The sequence below is a fragment of the Pseudorasbora parva genome, chromosome 9, assembly GCF_024679245.1.
Source record: "Pseudorasbora parva isolate DD20220531a chromosome 9, ASM2467924v1, whole genome shotgun sequence".
Taxonomy (NCBI): Eukaryota; Metazoa; Chordata; class Actinopteri; order Cypriniformes; family Gobionidae; genus Pseudorasbora; species Pseudorasbora parva.
In genome coordinates, this window is record NC_090180.1 from 43,167,107 (window position 1) to 43,187,419 (window position 20,313).

The 20,313-nt window shown below is 37.5% G+C and overlaps 1 protein-coding gene across 1 annotated transcript in view; it reads left to right on the plus strand.

Annotated features, from left to right (window-relative positions):
• Positions 1 to 20,313, plus strand: part of sema6ba (sema domain, transmembrane domain (TM), and cytoplasmic domain, (semaphorin) 6Ba) — a 195,128-nt gene that overhangs the window by 132,818 nt on the left and 41,997 nt on the right. Inside the window, exons 6-8 of the mRNA XM_067452727.1 lie at positions 15,345 to 15,443; positions 17,853 to 17,943; positions 18,262 to 18,381. Of these exons, the coding sequence (XP_067308828.1) occupies positions 15,345 to 15,443; positions 17,853 to 17,943; positions 18,262 to 18,381 (310 nt within the window). The remainder of the gene's footprint in view (positions 1 to 15,344; positions 15,444 to 17,852; positions 17,944 to 18,261; positions 18,382 to 20,313) is intronic.

The window sequence follows — 20,313 nt, forward strand, 5'->3', positions numbered from 1 at the left end:
TAAAGCTGCTGATGATTAACTTTTTTTGTGTTCAAGATTTACAAAAATTATACAATGACAATGTACAACATGAATACATTTTCTAAACCATGTTTTTGTCTTTTTGCCATGTTTTGATCTGCCATAGACATAAACAGAGAGAAGTAGCTCTGGCTGCAGTGTTCTTCCGTAAGACACGTGCAGTTCTGTTTATTAACCACTAGAGTGCAAAAAGTTAGGGACTGCAGCTTTAAAATAATTGGTTTTCAATTTATTATACTTCAAATTAGCATCGTTACTCCAGTCTTCAGTCTCACATGTGACATCCATCCAGTCTATCACATGATCCTTCAGAAATTATTCTAATATTCTGATTTATTATGAGTGTTGGAAACAGTTCTGCTGCCTAATATATTTGATGAATAAAAGGTTCAAAATAACTGCATTTATTCAAAATAAAAACATATTTTCAAATAATATAAATCTCTTTTACTATCAATTTTTACTATCAAAAAATGCAGGCATGATGAACAGAAGAAACTTCTTTTAAAAAAAATTACAAATAGTAATGTGTCCAAACTTTTAGCCTGTAATATATATATATATATATATATATATATATATATATATATATATATATATATATATATATATATATATATATATATATATGGATTTTGCATTCATTTTTGCTCTGATTTTTTAGTGTCCTGCTGGAGTATTGCATTTTTAAAGGGATAGATCACCTCAGATTGAAAACTATTCTAAATATAGAATAGAGTTTCTTTGTTCTGTTGAACGCAAAAGAACACATTTTGAAGAATATGGGTAACTAAACAGTTGTTGGTTCTCACTGACTTGAATAATAAAAGTATGGGAATAATACAATGGAAGCCAAAGGGAACACTGAAAAAAAAGTGTGTTAGATTTACATGATTTAATTGTGTACATCGGTCCCACATGAACCAATTAAGTTAAACAAACATAATTTGTTCATGTAACTTCAACATCGTTGAATTAATAGATTTTAAGTGACTCAATTAAGTAGTCTCAAATTAATTTTAAAGGGCTCCCTGACATGATTCAGGCATTCAATTTTCATTAATCCACTTCAATTTCATATACTTAAATGTTACACAACTCAATTATAAAACTGCTCTAAGTTGACAAACTTTTAGCTAGCAATAGCACACATGCATTAGCATCTTAAATGGTAAGTATTAAAAGCTCCTAGCAGTTAAGACATGAGTTGTATTTGTCCACATGCAGCCTAAGCAAATGCTCCAATCTTCTCCACAATGGTAACCCAATAGTTACCATTGTGAACTGAACACAAGCAAATTAAGTTAGGGCAAAATGTAAAGCAATTGTGTTGCTTTAGTTAATTTAAACTGAACAAAGAAACTCATTATTTTGGGGGGAACTATCCCGTTAAGACCTGAAATGAAAAAAATACCTGTGTATCACACCTCGTGTTCTGCAACCTAATTGGTCATTTTTCCTCATTCCTTGATCTATTCTGCCCAAAAATTCTCCTCAACTCTCGGTTTAATATTCTCTTTAACTTGAGGAGATTGTGAAGGCCTGTTTTTAGCTGAAGTTGGGCCGAGTTCAGTTCTCATGTCTGAATCGCAGACGCGATTGTGTCTCTCTTTGATGTTTTCGTGATAGACTTATTATTATTTCGTTTTTATTCTTTAGTTCAGAGGCTAATTACCTTCTGCCTTCTGCCCACCTTCATGATGTTGGATTCATGCTTTCCCGCTCTTTCGCAAACCAGGGCGTTTTAATATGTGTATGACTGCAGGGGAGAGAACTTCAAGGGACTGAGTGTCAAACCTGGACAAGGATTATTGTTTGGCAAGTGGGAGCTTACAAATTACACCTGTCTGCCACCCACCCACATGTTCACAGAAATCTGAGACATCAAACAAGCACCTGCGAATCTTTGCCTCTGGCACTTTCTGCAACAGGGTCTCATTCTCTCTCCTTCTTGCTTTTCTTTCTCGCTCTTTCTGTGTTTTTGTTCGTGATCACTAATTACCTCAAACACTATAAACTGTTGTTTTTTTTTCAAAACATTCGCCACTAATTGTATGAGAGAGACAGAATATTAGCGCAAACTGACAGAAAGGGAACAAAAAAGTCCAGAAATACGTCAGTTTGAGACACGTGTCCAATTACCCGTCCTTCTGTCAGAGATCTGACCGCACACCTCCACACACCACTGAAGTCAGATTGCTGATCCAGGAGCCAGATTTCACATTTCATGCGCTCTGAAATAAGATTAGATGGACTTTAGAAAGCGTTGTCAGATTAAATGTGTTTGATCTGATCTAGCATGTGTTCCCTCCGTAATTGTGGCCTTGCTGCTTGATTTAAGCTGACATGATTTGATAATGAGGGAGGAAATTCAATATCCTTATTCTGACTCACGTTATTACACACTTACTACAGTAAGGATCGGCAAAATTGCATCTAGTTCCACAAAATATATTGTCAATGTGAACTATGGAGCCTATGAAAGCCTGTTTCCTTTTTGGAATAAAAATAAAATATTTAAAATGAAAGATAATTGTGGCTTTTAATCTCTTATAATTGCGAGTTAAGAAGTCAGAATTGCGTGATATAAACTCGCAATTACAAGAAATAAAGTCAGAATTGCAAGAAATAAAGTCGCAATTGCGAGGTCCAACTTTTTTCTTAAAATTGCGAGTTTATACAATAGCTCACAATTCAAACTTTTTACTTTTTATTCTGTGGCAGAAAGAAGCTTCCATAGGAGCCTCTAAAGGGACATGGTGATAAAAAAAAAATGAGTTGGAAGGTTAAAAATATGAGTTAATGCTTTTGCGTTTTCTCACAAATGTTTGCGTTCTCTCGAGAAACTTTGCGTTTGCTCATAAAACGCTTTCATTACCCTGAGAAACTTTGCGCTCACTCGTTTAGTGGAGCGAACGCAAAGTTTCTCAAGGGAACGAGAAAGCAAAGATTTGTGAGAGAACACAAAACATTTGTGAGAGAACGCAAAAGCATTAACTAATAATTTTTCCTCCCATCTCATGCTTTTTTTATCATGTCCCTTTGGGGCCTCTGTAGAAAACTTTTATTATCGTTAAAGGTCCCGTTCTTTGCGTGTTTTCGAAGCATTGATTATGTTTATAGTGTGCAATATAACATGAGTTCATGTTTCGCATGTAAAAAAACACAGTATTTTTCACACAATTGACTTATCTGTACAGCGCTGTTTCCTCTGTCCTAAAAACGGCCTGATGATTTCCTTGTTCTATGAAGTCCCTCCTTCAGAAATACGTAACTAGTTCTGATTGGGCCAGCGCTTCTCGTGTTGTGATTGGACAGCAGCTTAGCGCTCTTTGCCCGGAAAGGTCCCGCCTCTTACCATAACGGGGAGATGTAAGCGCTGAATGCGTGCTCTTCTCCACGTGGGAGAGCAATGAGACCATGCCCACTATTTTGCGTGTTCTTGTGGGCGGAGCGTTAGTCAACAAACGGTTCTAGTGACGTCATTACATCCCTGCACTTCCTGCTGTAGTCCAAACCGGCCGTTCGCTGTAGGCTTTGAAAGGGAACTTCTGTTAAATAAAATATCTCGCTTAGCATCAAACTTTGAGCTTTATAATTTTACAGGTATTATTTATGCTCTAACAGCAACATTTCACACTAACTAAAGTTTGAAAGATGGGATAGTGAAGAATGGGACCTTTAAAGCTGCTGTCCGTAACTTTTTTTGTTACGGACTTTACAAATATTATACAATGACAATGTACAACATGAATACATTTTCTAAACCATGTTTTTGTCTTACTCTGAATCATTATGGTACACTTTTAATAAGTATTTATATTGGGACTATTTCAGGCCAGACTGGTAGGTACCGCTGCGGAGGAGCACAGTCCCTGTGTGATCCGCCATAGACATAAACAGAGAGAAGTAGCTCCGGCTGCAGTGTTCTTCCACAAGACACGTGCAGTTCTGTTTATTAACCACTAGAGTGCAAAAGGTTACGGACTGCAGCTTTAACTAAAACTATTACAAATAATTTTCATTCATTAAAGTAAAGCTAAAAAATAAAATAAAATAAAGATGAAAAAAATGAGAATTGTTGCTTTTGCAATTACCTTAAATTAAGATAAGTTAAAGTAATACAATTACTAAAACTGAAATGAATAAAGCTACATAGAATTTTTAAAATTATTAATATAAATGACAAAAACACACAAAATGACTAAATTAAATTACTGAATTAAACTAAAATTAAAGTGAAATCTGAAAATATGATTATAAAAGCTAATTCAGTATATTAATAGACTAGTATACTATACTTTTTTTACTTTATGATTTCAGTATTACTAAAACAATACTAAAATAAATATAAAAAACACAACTTAAAAGTTAGAATTCCTATTCATCTCAATGTCAGTTGCTCAGCTAGTGCTGAGGTCAACTTTACTCAAGTTACTGTAGTAAATGCTGCACAATGATATCGCGCCCATTAACATGATTAGTCTTTTGCTCGACCATGTTATCAAACAGCAAATAATGTGTTGCTAATGTTACACATGTAACATTACCATGTTCCTGTTCACCATCTCAGTCTGCCTTCAGTATCAGTCAGTATCTAAACACTTTGAACATCATAGAAGGTCAGTGGACTAAGCCATTTCATCATAACATCATATATATATAGACTCACCTGATTGAAATAGTTCATGCTAAAGCCTGCCCACACGTTGATGTGATTGGTTATGAGGTAGTTTGTGATGTAAGAAACACCAACGATTTCAAACTGCTTAAGGAGAAGACTTTTAAGGAGAAAATACTCAGCAATGGTGTTGACTTAGGAATTTGGCTTGTCTGAAAGCATATTAAAAACACCACATAGACATAAAAACAACACTAAAAACTTGATTTTCACCATGGGGGACTTTAAATCACAATAACAGCTTCAGAGGTAGATAAATGGATCATTCATCATTCATTTGAAGGGTCTTCAGATGCAGCAGTTGAATTATTGCATCTGTCACTCGGGCTGCTTTGATTGGCTTTTATGAAGCACAAGATAAAAAGATTTCTACAGCAACAACATAGTGACAACAACAAGATCATGCCTGCCTCCTGTGATACTGCTATAGGGAGTCTATAAATGTATGTGTGTGTGTGTGTGTGTGTGTGTGTGTGTGTGTGTGTGTGTGTGTGTGTGTGTGTGTGTGTGTGTGTGTGTGTGTGTGTGTGTGTGTGTGTGTGTGTGTGTGTGTGTGTGTGTGTGTGTGTGTGTGTGTGTGTGTGTGTGTGTGTGTGTGTGTGTGTGTGTGTGAGGAAGATAGAATAGACACACACACACACATACACTCACACACAAACACACAGAAAGCCACTTAGGTATCTCAAACAGTTACAATTGTCATTTTTACCTGCTTGAAGGGCATAGCCGGAAGCCTATATTTGTATGGTCGTTCTGAATGAAAATGAGCAACGGATTCCTACATGAAGGATTTACTGATTATCTTATTGTTCAGTTCTGAGGAAAAGGTTATTGCTCAGATATTGCTACTTTATAGCTCAAGGCAGTTAAATTTGATCCAATTTTCAGCTCATAATATAGTCGCAGCAATCTGAATACACTCTGTAAACATTCACAATTACTATTTTAACAATTGCTCATTTCATGTTTAATATTATGCAATTTATGATTTCTCTTTTGAATACTATATGGTCCTTCTTAGAGAGACGGGACAATGTATCGAAGCACTGAATGTGCACTTATCCATCTATACAGTACCTTAAAGCTATGGATGAGGACACTTGTAGCCAATCAGCAATAGGAGGTATGCCCACTCATGATGGGGGAGGAGAGAGGGCGATCCAATCAGCAGTAGGGGGTGTGTCCACCCATGATGAGGGAGGAGAAGGAGTGAGCCAAACAGCAGTAGGGGCGTGTCCACTCATGATGCAGGAGGAATAGTGAGCCAATTAGCAGTAGGGGCGTGTCCACTCATGATGGAGGAGGAATAGTGGGCCAATCAGCAGTAGGGGCGTTTCCACTCATGATGGAGGAGGAATAGTGAGCCAATTAGCAGTAGGGGCGTGTCCACTCATGATGGAGGAGGAATAGTGAGCCAATGAGCAGTAGGGGTGTGTCCACTCGGAGGAAAAAGAGTGAGCCAATCAGCAGTAGGGGGTGTGTCCACTCATGATGAGGGAGGAGAAAGAGGGAGATTTGAAGAAAGACTGTAGAAAGAGAGATGGCTGAAAGACATTACAAAAGAGAAAAGGTCAGAGGAATATCACTGGGAAAAGAAGGGTTATGATCAGGCAGGAGCTTTAGAACCCGCATTTATATTAGAAAAGCTTTCCAGCGCTGGAGAGGCCTAAAAACAGCCGTTGAGGTTGCGTAGCTTTTGCTCCATACGCGAGTAACATTAGTTTTGTTGTTTCACAGAACCAAGATATACTGTTGTTGTAATGTCAGATGTAGTAACTGGACAGTTTTGAGTGTCATTGTTTGTCTGGAGCTGCTGGAGACTAGCAATCAACTCTTGTGTAGTGTATGTAAAAAAAAAAAAATCCTTGTCGTCCGTCCGCCATCGTTGCTCTATTTTTCGTGAAGCATTTTTTTTTAGCTTCGCTTCAGCTGTGAATAAACAGACATCCACTCTTGCACTTGAGGGCAGAGCAATGAATGGAGAGGTGTGTTTGTTTCGGTTGATTTTTTAAATATCAACAGTGTGTCTCATAAATTGCTTACAACAGCTTTGAACCAGGGTTTCCCAAATAGGGGCTCATAAACCCCTGGGGTTTGACGAGGGAACTGCAGGGGATTTGTGAGTTAATGAAAAGCTAATAATGAATGAGATCAAATGTAACATAAAAATAAACAAATGAGGCTGCACAATCCTCTTCCAAACGGTCTACCAGATGACAATCCTTACATTTATCTCCATACTGAAATCCCTGATGACCAGACAGTCATTCATCTTTTATAAATCCATAAAATATTCGTGTTTGGGATGCTGTGAGCACATTTAATCAAAATAAAACAAAAATGTATCTTATCAAAAAGTGATTATCAAATCAAAGGCTGATAAGTGCTTGATTGAGGTAAAGGGATGATTAACTCAATGAGGATACGGATAAGATGAGAAGTTTGTAATGTTTGGGAACAAACAGCTTGGGAATAGCCTGGTTGAACTTTAATCGTCAAGTTAAAAGTGTCGTGAAAATATAATTTTTTCAGTTAAGAAAACTGTCGAAACTGAAACCTATCCTTTCAAATAAGGATTTGGAGTCTGTTCTGCATGCCTTTGTTTCCACATGGTTGGCTTAATGTAATACTCTAAATCTAGGCATAAGTGAATCTCTGTTGTCCAAAATGCTGCAGCAAGAATCTTAACAAACATGCCCAATTGGCACTAAGGGGCCTAAAGTGTGCCATTTAAACATCCCCCACACCATTACACCACCAGCAGCAGTCTGCAGTGGTAACAAGGCAATGGATCCATGTTGTCAATTTGTTTACGCAAAATTCTGACTCTACCATCTGAATGTCTCAACAGAATTCGAGACTCATCAGACCAGGCAACATTTTTCCAGTCTTCCACTGTCCAATTTTGGTGAGCTCGTGCAAAATGTAGCCTCGTTTTCCTATTTGTAGTGGAAATGAGTGGTACCCAGTGGTGTCTTCTGCTGTTGTAGCCCATCCGCCTCAAAGTTGTACATGTTGTGGCTTCACAAATGCTTTGCTGCATACCTCGGTTGAAACGAGTGGTTATTTCAGTCAAAGTTGCTCTTCTATCAGCTTGAATCAATCGGTCCGTTCTCCTCTGGCATACTGGATGTTTTTCCCTTTTCACACATTTCTTTGTAAACCCTAGAAATGGTTTTGTCTGAAAATCCCAGTAACTGAGCAGTGAAGTAATTTTTACTTCTGTTCACCCAAGGACACCAAGTAAGGTAGGGATTGGTACTCATGACACCGCTGATGTTGTGATTTTGGATCATGCGTCACTTAAAGTGTGGTTATGAGTACATTAGATGACCACCTTCCCCCCTCTTAGTTTGGAACACTAGTCGATGTACCTTGGCTGTATGAGAACACTCCAAACAGGAGACTGTTCAATCATTTAGAATGAATGTAAAGGGGGAAGAGTTGGTCAGCTGATTTATCTGAAAGATTGGTGAGATTTCTAACTTGTAGAACATCTTCTGTATTATCAGCACAAGGAAGACACAATTGTAGTAAAATAGATTTTATTAACAAAAGATAAACAGAAAAATGAACACAACTACTAAATGAATACAATGAATGATAAAGGTATAAAGTGCATAAGATGCATAAAATATGTGTGAGTAAGTTGAGTGTGGCTATATAAGAGTTACGTTATCTTATGGAAAGATAAACTGTTGTTTCTCTGAAACTCAGACTCAGAACTTGGTGAACTGTTTGTCTCTCGCGTGGAGACTCAGAACTTGGTGAACTGTTTGTCTCTCGCGTGGAGACTCAGAACTTGGTGAACTGTTTGTCTCTCGCGTGGAGACTCAGAACTTGGTGAACTGTTTGTCTCTCGCATGGGGAGACTCAGAACCTGGCGTGTACTCTTTGTCTCTTGAGGGAGACTCAGAACAAGGAGTGTCCGTTTATAGGGTACCTTTATCCTTTTCTGAATAGGAGGAGATTGCAATTTGGCGCTTCTCCATTCCAGTGTTGCTATTGGCTGATGGCATCAGAGAGGGCACACAGTGTGGCCCACCCTTCTTTCCCTTGTGGAACTCATTTGCATACTGTACACAGTTAGAAGTCTTTAAAGTGTCTTTAAAGTTTATCAATGCATTTCTCACTTTCCAAACCACCATCAGAATACCCTTGGCAATATACTAAACAAATAGACACCAAAAATGATGGAAAAATATTGAACTGTTATGCGTTCATTAATTTGTTCATTAACAGCTGATTTTGTGTAAGATGTTGCATTACAAAGAGCTGTCACTGAGGATACTTAATTCTCTGAATAAGTATGAAATGGATGTGTATAGTTTGCATCAGTCTTAAGGTTTCCAAACATAGTTGTGAATGGATTTGGATTAATCATTTTGGTCTTTCTTTGTTTCACCCACTACTGCTAAGGTCCTGAGGAATGTTTATGGCCGTCACAAACCAGGACATTAGGGATCAGTCTCTAGGTGGGTGAAGGGCAGAAACTACTTGTGGACCAATAAGAAGTACTGTCCTTCCTGGGCTTGGTACCAGAGGTCTTCTTCTTGCCCTCAAAGAGGTGTCTGGCTGTTGTCCAAGCATCTTTATCTGATGGCGTTGGACATTTTGTTTGTACTAGTCCAACAAGATCCAATCAAAATGTAGAAAACCTTTGTCCACTGGCAAAGAGAGGCCCAGCCATAAACTGGGCCCTGGAATGTGCTGTCCACTACAGCAGATTGTGAAATACTCTGACTGGCCCGTCTGGCACCAACAACCATGCCATGCTCAAAATTGCTTAAATCACCTTTCTTTCCCATTCTGACATTCAGTTTGGAGTTCAGGAGATTGTCTTGACCAGGACCACACCAATAAATGCATTGAAGCAACTGCCATGTGATTGGTTGATTAGATAATTGCTTTAATGAGAAATTGAACAGGTGTTCCTAATAATCCTTTAGGTGAGTGTATATCAAAAGAAAGAAAAAAATAACCACAAATGTTTTCTAGCTTTATACATAATTTTTTTAGCAACACTTGAATGTGGGTAAGTTTAAAAAAAAAGCTACATTTTGAACAAAACGACGAGAAAATCGTGAAGACTACAACGTGCATAAGCAATGTTTCTGTTCCTTTTTTTCCTGTGTTTGGTTCCGAAGATTCTGTACTCTTTCAGAAGAATAGCGCTCCCTACGTCTCAGGGATTGAGCTGACAAAACATTCTGGGAACCTCTGCCTTTAGTGTGTGAATCTGATGCAGAAAGACGCGAAAAGCAATTTGAGTGGGAGGAACGGGAGCGAACGGAGACATGCAGAGAGAGAACAAGGAGTGGTGGAGAGTGAGGAAGGTGAGAAGAAAGACAGGAGAAGAAAGATAGACTTTGATCAGAGTAGAAAGGAGCGGAGTCTGCTGGGGTACGAGAACGTATACTGCGATGTCACATGCTCTAATCTGAAGGATAAATCTTGACACTTTCTTGATGGTGTTTCACAGAGACCTGAAGCACATGTGCTCTTCCCCAGAGCGAGACCTGCTTTTTACACTTCTGACGGGCGTACGGATCGACCCGCTCTCAAACCTGCATCTCTGATGAATTCAATTTTACAGTTTATGAAGCGGAACGTAGGATCTCCCCACCCCTGCAGAGAGTTTACAGCAGAGCACACTGACAGAGCTGGGCCGCTTTGCTCAGGTTCAGCTGTGTGTTTATGGTGTGCTCATGAGCCAGTGCTGAGTCTGGACAGGAATAGATGATGCTAATGACATTTATTATGTTTCTTAATAATGTCTTTAGTCTTAATTTTGTCTAGTTTTTATAAATGCTTTCAACCTCTAAAACCGAGTTTCTTTCCTGCTGATGTAGTCAAGTCTTTTGGGCAGGGAAATATGATATTAATGGGTACATAACACACACACACACACACACACACACACACACACACACACACACACACACACACACACACACACACACACACACACACACACACACCGTTTATGCCAGTCTCATGTTAAAGGGATAGTTCACTTTTAAATTAAATTTGGATATGTTTTAACTTACCTCATGGGCATCCGAGATGTAGGAGTATTTGTTTCCCCAGTAGTTTCAATTTTGATCATTTTAGGTCAAACCATTCTTGTCTGTGCCTCACATAATGCAGGTCTATGGTCACCACCTCAAAGAGCATACACAGAGAAGTCCAAATTAAACAATCCCCCATCGTAAGTACACACTGATGGCCTAAGACACGGGACGAGCGGTTTGTGTGAGAAAACGAACAGTATTTATATGGTTTTTACCTCTTGTACACCACTACGTCTGACTGATCCGAGGGCGCGCGTGTGTGTTTCCTGTTGTGACATTCGCGCGTTCTGGCTTGAGTCTGCGCAAGCGCAGAAAGCGCCGGAAGTGGATCTCTCGCGCGTGTACGTCTCTCATTGTTTACACAGAAATTTGGGAAGTGTTACCTTTCACTGGGAAGATCTAAACATATTTAGACGTACAGGACATCGCAATATAAGAAGATTTCAATATATTAACAGACAACGGTGAATTTTTTTCACAACCATATTTATTTGATATTTATTTATTATTTTGTGTGTCTCAGGCCATCAGTGTGTGCTTACGATGGGGGATTGTTTAATTTGGACTTCTCTGTGTATGCTCTTTGAGGTGGTGACCATAGACCTGCATTATGTGAGGCACAGACAAGAACGGTTTGACCTAAAATGATCAAAATTGAAACTACCTGGGAAACAAATACTCCTACATCTCGGATGCCCATGAGGTAAGTTAAAACATATCAAAATTTAATTTCAAAGTGAACTATCCCTTTAATCTTGAAGACTATAGAGTCTCTGAAGTGTCTTTGGTTTTATATTTATAACAGACAGATACGCTGTACCGATTCTGTAATGAAAACACTGCTGCTGATTGGCTCACTCTCTCTCCTCCCCCACCATGAGTGGACATGCCTCCTACGCCCACACAGGGCGACAATCCAATACTCTCCATTAACTTTGTATTGAGTGAAATGTCCTCCTTGTCATTTTGGACTTATTACAAAAAACAGAACAATGTCTAAAAGCTAATATGTGACAAGTTGTACAGCAAACAAGCTTACGTTTTTATAAGCTGTTGACCTAGTCTAAACCGGGTGACTACTTAATCAATGTTGTATATAACATCATACCGTCTTAGCCCTAAAACTTGTCAGTGTTTATTTGAATATATCAAACTAGGTAGAATATAAGATGGTACATTGATGAGTTCTCAATTCAAATGAATAACAATACAATATATAGGGTATGATTTTACCCAAAAAATTAACATAAGTGCAAAACAATAAGTAAAAAGGTTTCGCTGCCTGAAGTGCATCTGTTTCTGTGAATTGCAGTGATCCATTTGCTTCTCTTTTCTGTAGCTTTTGGTATTCTGTAAAGACATACCTCCGATTTCTTGTCACCATTTTCACAAATTTGCATTTTTGTTGCTTACATAGAGATGATAATGGTATCATTATCAAAAACATGCACTTTGGAAAAAAGTTGTGTTTTCAGACACCCAAGCACTGATGTCATGTAAACGTATGGCCAAAATGTTTTTCCCCATGTAAATGGGCCCTTAGAGTGAAGATCAGCTGTTTGGTCTTCTAATTGGTGGGTAATTATGGGCAAATTGCTGCCTAATTTTGCCCCTGTTATTTGCATTGTATCCTGATGATCACCAAGAAAAACACACAGAGGGAAGAAACCGGTATTGTTGATGCGGTAATGTTAAAGCGCCTCACTACCTCTTTCACTGCATCCAGGTGGAAATACTCACGGTAAGAAGAGGTGAAAGGTTGCGTCATTTAATATGCCTACACACACACTCTTCAGCTTATCAAAAATGAAAAGATCCCTGTCCGTTCTTCTATTCAAACACATGCACACACACTCTGTAAGTTGATCTATCAATAGGGATTGTGTGTTTTACGCTGTGAGCAGCTTGAATGCATTTGTAGCGACACTTAGATCTACATCTCTTGTGCAAACACACACACACAGGGAATGGTGGACTTGCATCTGTAACAACACATAGACCCTTGGTAGTCCTGCTAATCACCTCAAAGAGCCTGACCTCAGTGACGCACGCCCCCCTCTGGTTTCAGCTCCACCAGGAGGCCCAGCCAAACTCAATGGGCAGAGTGGTGAATGGGCCCTACAGTGGAGCTGCATGTTGGGGCCCACATGCAGAGGTTTCGGCAAAATACACAAAACCACTTCAAAACATTCCATTGATGTCCGTCAGGGTACAAAGGCATTCCTGATACATGAGTGTTCGCAGCTGGTTATCCAGTAGGACTGCTTTTATAGCTGGACTCATGTCATGATGCATTCAAGTCCGGTTACTTCCTGTTTCTATGCTACACAAAGACATGCAGCCCTTTTGTGTCTATTTAGTCCAAATACAATGTAAAGACCAGGAGAAAAATGCATGTTTTTGGTGATGCCCACTGTGTAGGCTCTGTGATGGAGCTGCAAGCTGGGACCTACTTATCTGGTGTCTGTCTTCAAAAACAAACACAGCTCTCAAAATAATGATGTCTGGGGGAAAATGACTTGAGAAGCTGTGTAAATATTTACAGCTTTATTCTTTTGTCCATCTTACCCTACCCTTTCATGTCTGGCCCATTACACACACACATGCATACACACACTGTTTTTGTTTGTCTCTCTCCTTCACTCAAATTTTAATTAGGATTTAAATGACTTTGTTAAATGACATGAAAGTCAAATGCCGCCGAGTCATTGTGATTCAATGACGATCAGCCCAGCAAAACAAATACACAGTGTGAAATCATTGCTGATGTTTCCACTTAATAATTCTATTGTGTTTATGCATATTGAGATAACTTAATTATACGAACCATTTTTAAATAAATATATTGTTGTATTACATTTTATATTATTATACTTTATTTGATTTATCATGGTACATCACCATAATACCACAAACTCCCAGACATTTATTTGACTACAAATTGACCTACCTACAAAGTACCTTGGAAAATAAAGCAAAAAAAACACTATAGTATAAAAACATGGTGCCCATTTACTACCATGGTAAAATATTGGCAATAAATACTAGAATACATCTACATCGTAACATCATTTCAACGCACTTAAATGTATCTAATATGATAAACAGAGCTGCATTACCTCATAATCATAACCGGAAGAGCGGAAATGGTGCGGGCGCCCGGCGACTGTGTCCCGTCCCGTCATAATAAAAGTCCCGGTGTTCGTGAGGCGGGTATTTGTTTAACAATCGCTCCAGCCGTGATCATCTCCACAACACTCGGTCCTGCTCTGCTTCATACTACAGTAATGTTAATAACCGCATCTATGAAAATGATTTCTGCCTGAGTCCTATTTTCCACCGGCTGTGAGGTGAAGACCACATGTCCCAAGATACTGCGCTCAAACTTTGTGTCATCAAACTACGCCTTTGTTTAGAATAGGCGACGGAAAGTTGCATAGTGCACCTTTAATATATAAATATAAATATATATGTTTCTATATGAGCTGGCAAGCATTAAACATAACTTAATCTGAGACCTATTATGGAAAATTCACCTTTATGCAGTCTGTGTACACAACCACCTTATCCACTCCGTTTGATATTTTCCCCATAAATATGAAACATTGTCTCAAAATGAGCTGTTCAGGAATGTGCTCCGATCACACTGGAGCAGTCCCCGCCCACGACTGCCCACGAAATCTGCCCTATTAGCTTAGCTCCTCCCCTTAGTGAGCTGTACACAGTCCACCATGTTTATCTCCTCGCTAGCAGCATTCAAGTAAAAAAAAAAATTCCTATTAAAGCTACTAAGTCAGATAACATTGTGTGTATTTGACAGTTTAAGCTCAATAAGACATGAAACAGAACTTAGCTAGATTTCTGTGCACATGCCTCGGATTTGTTCGCTCAAAACAAAAAAAAATCAGAAGTGGAGACTGATATGGCTTTGAAATGCATGCAAATAAAAAACGTACATGATGATGAAGAACTGCAATGTCACGTGCAAGCGCGCTGTGATAGAGATAATATTCAAAATCAAATGTTTTGTTATTATTTGGCAGCGTATACAAGGCACAAGCTGTACAGGCTCCGCCCTCTTCTGGGTGGGGAGCTGTAGCTCATTTGCATTTAAAGATCCATACACAAAAACAGTATGTTTTCCTTCCACTACAAAAATGGGCATGTACAACATGGTTGTATTCAACTTTTAAAAATGGAATACATTTCACAAAAACATTCTGGGGACACCAGAGACTGATATACATCTTGTGAAAAGGGGCATAATTGGTCCCCTTTATAAAAATAAACATAAACAACAAAGGGAAAGTAAAATGGCAGCCCCTCACGGATGACTACCGATGAACTAAAATAAAGCACCAACATGAATTCCAGGCCTGGTCCTCTCTCATCTTGCTCCTTCTGGAGCTCCTCCATGGGGCTCAGGACCGTCAGGTGCAGGGGACTCTCATTAGCACTTGCCCCAACGTCCTCGCTCTGTTCCCACCAATCTCTGCCCCACCCTGCTTGCTACAATATATAATAGTATTAACAAGAGTAACTTTTTTCTCTCTCTCTGTTCACTTCAGGAGGAGTGTCGTAATTATATTAAGGTGCTGTTGAGCCATGATGGAGGGCTGTTTGTGTGCGGGACGAATGCTTTCAACCCGCTGTGTGCCAATTACACGGTGAGTGTTTGTCAATGCCGGCAGACTTCACTGTCTCCCCTGTGTTTGCCCTTAGCAAACATTTAGAGCGTGTAAAGTGTAATATAACACAAACATCACAAGATACAGTTCTGTTTATCTATATGCTGATTGTTTTCATTTTTGTATGTATATACAATATGTCAGATTTCAGCTGTTGGCTGATTCTTATTTAATGAATGAATCTGACTCGAGTCTTGAGCCCATGATCATTTGTTTTTGATTTTGTACACTGTACACTGAGAAAAAAAAAGGGTTCAAATAAATTTTAACTAGTACATTTCACAAGTAATTACAAAGAAATAGCAAGTAACATTTAAACATGGAATTTTTTTATAGAGTTTATAGAGTGTATATAGTGTGTAGAACCAGTTATTGTTAAGTTAAGTTAAGTTAAGTTAAGTTAAGTTAAGTTAAGTTAAGTTAAGTTAAGTTAAGTTAAGTTAAGTTAAGTTAAGTTAAATTAAGTTAAGTTAAGTTAAGTTAAGTACAAAAAGCATAATAGGCGATTCTGGACCACAAAACCAGTCATAAGTCACATGAGTATATTTGTGGCAAAAGCCAACAATAAATTACAGTACATTGCATGGGTCAAAATTATGGATTTTTCTTGTATGCCAAAAATCATTAGGATATTAAATAAATATCATGCTTCATGGAGATATTTTGTAAATATCCTGTAAATGTTTACAAAATGTATTAGTAGTAATATGAATTGCTAAGGACTTAATTTGGTAAGAAAGGTAATTTTCTATATATTTCAAAAAAAAAATTGCACCCTCATATTCCAGATTTGTAATATTTCTAGGCCAAATATTGTCCTGTCATAACAAACCATACATCAATTGAAAGGTTATTTATTCAACTTTCAGGTGATGTAAAAACCTCAATTAAAAAAATTGGCCCTTATGACTGGTTTTGTGGTCCAGGATGAAAGTAGATTAATGTCCAATTCTCACTATAACCATTAACTACAAAATGTTCCTCAATAAACTCCCTAGTTACAGTATAATTATAGTTAGTAAGGTAGTTGTTACGTTTAGATATTGGATAGAAGTAAGAATGTGGTCATGCAGAATAAGGCATTAATATGTGCTTTATAAGTAGTAATATGCAGCCAATATAGTTAATAGTGATAATTGTATCTTAAACTAAGGTGTTACCAATAATATTGGTTAATGGAATCTTTGATATAGCAATATCATTTAATTTCTTGTCATTCCCATTGCTAGTCATCTTAGTTGCGGTGCAAGTCTCTACTTCCCTTACAGTCCAGTCATTAAGATACTCGGTAACACTTTATTTTACAGTGTCCTTGTTACATATGTTGCAGGTATTTACCATAGTAATAACAGTAAATTATGCATAATTACATACAACTAACCCTCAACTAAATCCTAACCCTATAGGATAACCCTATAAGATATAAGTAAATGTAGTTAATTAATATTACTCAGTAATGAAATATATAATTACACTGTAACAATGACACCTTAAAATATATTGTGTTTATTCATTTGCTGTTATGCTTGTCTGTAAAGTGCTTTGAGAAACCTGCTTTTAAAGGCGCTATACAAAAATAAATATATTATATATAAATTCTTGGTGAATCAGTTCCACTGAATAATTAAAAAGAATCAGTTCAATAGAACACATGGATTAACGCTGATGAAAGTGGATCAACATTGATGGAAGTGTAATTGAATTCATTATTAAAACTCAATAAATGGATGCACAAAATTGCATTGAAACATTCAGAGGAGCTGATGCCCATTTTAAGCGTTGAATCAAAAGTGCGAGTGGTTTTGTGGCTGAATCTGTCAGGAACATGTATGAATTATACATCACCACAAAGGTAACATGTTACATTAATATTATTTAATAAACCTCAGCTTTTTGAACTATTAAACAAGCATTGTTGTAAAGTTCTACTATTAAATGTTCAGTTAGTCAGGTAATTATTTGCTTTGGTTTCCTAATGCAACATATTGTCATATTTTTTTCTTTGTAATTTGGAGTGAAATTTTATGTGAACATTTCCTCATTTTCATGCCATATCTCACATTTTGTTGTTAAATCTTAAAATCGTACTTTTTACAGTATATTTCAACATGAAAGCCATATACAATTGAGAAAACCCTTGTGGAGACAGGTTTTTGGGTTTGTTTTAGACGCGAGATAAATGGGCACGCACTACAGTTGCGTTTGAAGGGTCCATCTCTCTCACACATGCTCATGCTCACTCACACTCTCTGCTGTTGCTGGAAGCGTGGAGAAATGATAGCAGCACTTGTGAATGTGTTTGGAGATATGTGTGCTTTCTAACAGCTATCATCCTCTCAGAGAGTGTCATATCCCGTCCTCACAAAGAATACGTGTGTGTTTGTTCAGAGAGACACTCTGGAATTGGTCGGCGAGCCCATCAGCGGAATGGCCCGGTGTCCGTATGATCCCAAACACGCTAATGTGGCTCTGTTTGCAGGTAACGGCTCACATTTCTGGCCATGTAATGCCTCTAAGCACTAACCTCACATCATTCACATAATGCACTGATTTGTTCTCTCTCTTTAATCTGTGATAATATGCGCTGTGTACACCCAGTACATACACAGCATAATAATATTTAATAGCGCCTCATTTATAGCCGTTTTAATTTGCCTCCATAAATGTGTTTAACCACTTTGTCCTAACATCATTATGCTCAAGGATTTTTCCAATGCTTTGCCGCATATATCATCATGGCACAATGTCGATGCCCACTTCAGGTTATTGACCACTGACCTCTACCCTTTGACCCCAGAGGGCAGCTTGTTCACAGGGACAGTCACGGACTTCCTGGCCATCGATGCCGTCATTTACCGCAGTCTAGGAGAGAGTCCGGCCCTGCGCACAATCAAGCATGATTCCAAATGGTTCAGAGGTACTGTTTCATATCTATATTTCATATATTTCAATCATGACAACTCTCAGAATAGTTGTCATTGCATGTAAAGGACCTATCAACCTGTGCATATATATTTGATGTGATATAGGTCTAGATCTAGATTTATTTATTTTTTGCAGCCTCAGATTCCAGATTTTCAAATAGATGTGTTTCTGTGTTTCTAGATGTGTGTATATATATATATATATATATATATATATATATATATATATATATATATATATATATATATATATATCATGATAATGATACTGTTTATAAAATTTAAAATTCTTGACAATAAAAATAATATATTATTGTTATAATTATTATTTGCCATATTTTTAATATATAAAATAATATACTTATATCTTTAAAGAAATTAATATTTTTATTTAACCAGAACTCACTGATCAAAACAGTATAAGGACATATATAATGGTAGAAAGAAAAAATCAATTTCGAATAAATGCTGAGATTTCCATTAAACACATTTCACAATATTACTGTTTCACTGGATTTTTAATTAAATAAAAGCAGTCTTGGTGAACATAAAATACCTCTTTTAAAAACATTTTTAAAAAGTACTGTAATGTACTTTTCTTTACTGTAATGTAAAAAATGAAAAAAATGTAACACCATATATCTTTAAATGATGCTGTAAATTTTAAAATGATCTTTATTTGGGGCCTTTTCTCAGCAAATATTGATTTATGCATTTAATTATCTCAAATAAATAAAATAATGTATTTATTGTATGTCTAAATTGTCCTTTTGAAGTGGACATTTTAAGACTTATGTATGGGATTCAGTACTGTAATTCCTGTTGGTTGAGTTATAAAAGCTCAGCTCCATTTAAATAGTATTTAGTGGATGTGCAAATGTACATATTTGCAAATTCAGCTAGTCAGTGGATTGTCTGATTGACTATTTTAAGGAATACCTGTTAAATTAAGCCCCTTTCTAACAGAGCTTTGATCCTTGAAAATTGCCATGAAATTGAGTGCCTTGTGTGAACACATGTCCCGGGATTGAGCCTGGGATGGGGATCGTACTGCCGGATCAGTACCGGAACACGCTCTGTGTGAACAAAAGGGGTGTGTCATAGCGAAGACGCTGAAGCGGAGATTGTTCGCCAGCAGTTTATGATCGAATCAGAAAGAAAAAATTTGCTAAATTTATCTCACAGATCATAAGCACATTTAAGACATTGCACATCACGTCATCCTGATGTCACGTGTCTTTATGGAATCTTACGGGATGTGTGTGAACGCACGCACAGATTCCAGAAAATCACTAGACTCTCAGAAAAAAGGGTCCATCGCTCTCACTGGGGCAGTACCCTAACAAACAAAACTGAAAAAGATACAAATTTGTACATTTAAGGTACTAATATGCACATAAAGATATGGTGAGTAAGGTACAAAGATGTACCTTTTCACTTTTGTACCTTAAGGTACACCCCCAGTGACAGCACTGTACCTTTTTTTCTAAATTAAATCAATTCAAATGATCCCGGGATGCATTAAAAGTGTATTTTACGGAAATACTGTGAAAGAGGCTTTAGGTTCATGTCTACCACCTAGACATGATGCTTTTTAACATTTTGGTTTATGGACATGAAAAATGGCCTTTCAATAGGACAACTGACAGATAATCAACAAAGAAATAAGCTAAATAACTTTTAATTACAAAATAAACAGACACCTGTTATAATATTATAATGTTACCCATTATAATGTTACCCATTATAAGTTGACCATCTTGTTCCACATGTCCCCGCCTGGTAACTTTACATGGTAAAGAGGGGAAAAAACTGGGTTTATTTGTATAGCCGGTCATGACAGTGTTTAAACATTATTTTTAGTGATACCGATTCAAATGAGGGATGAGTCAAACTTATCTTTTGAGCTATAATGTTCACATAGA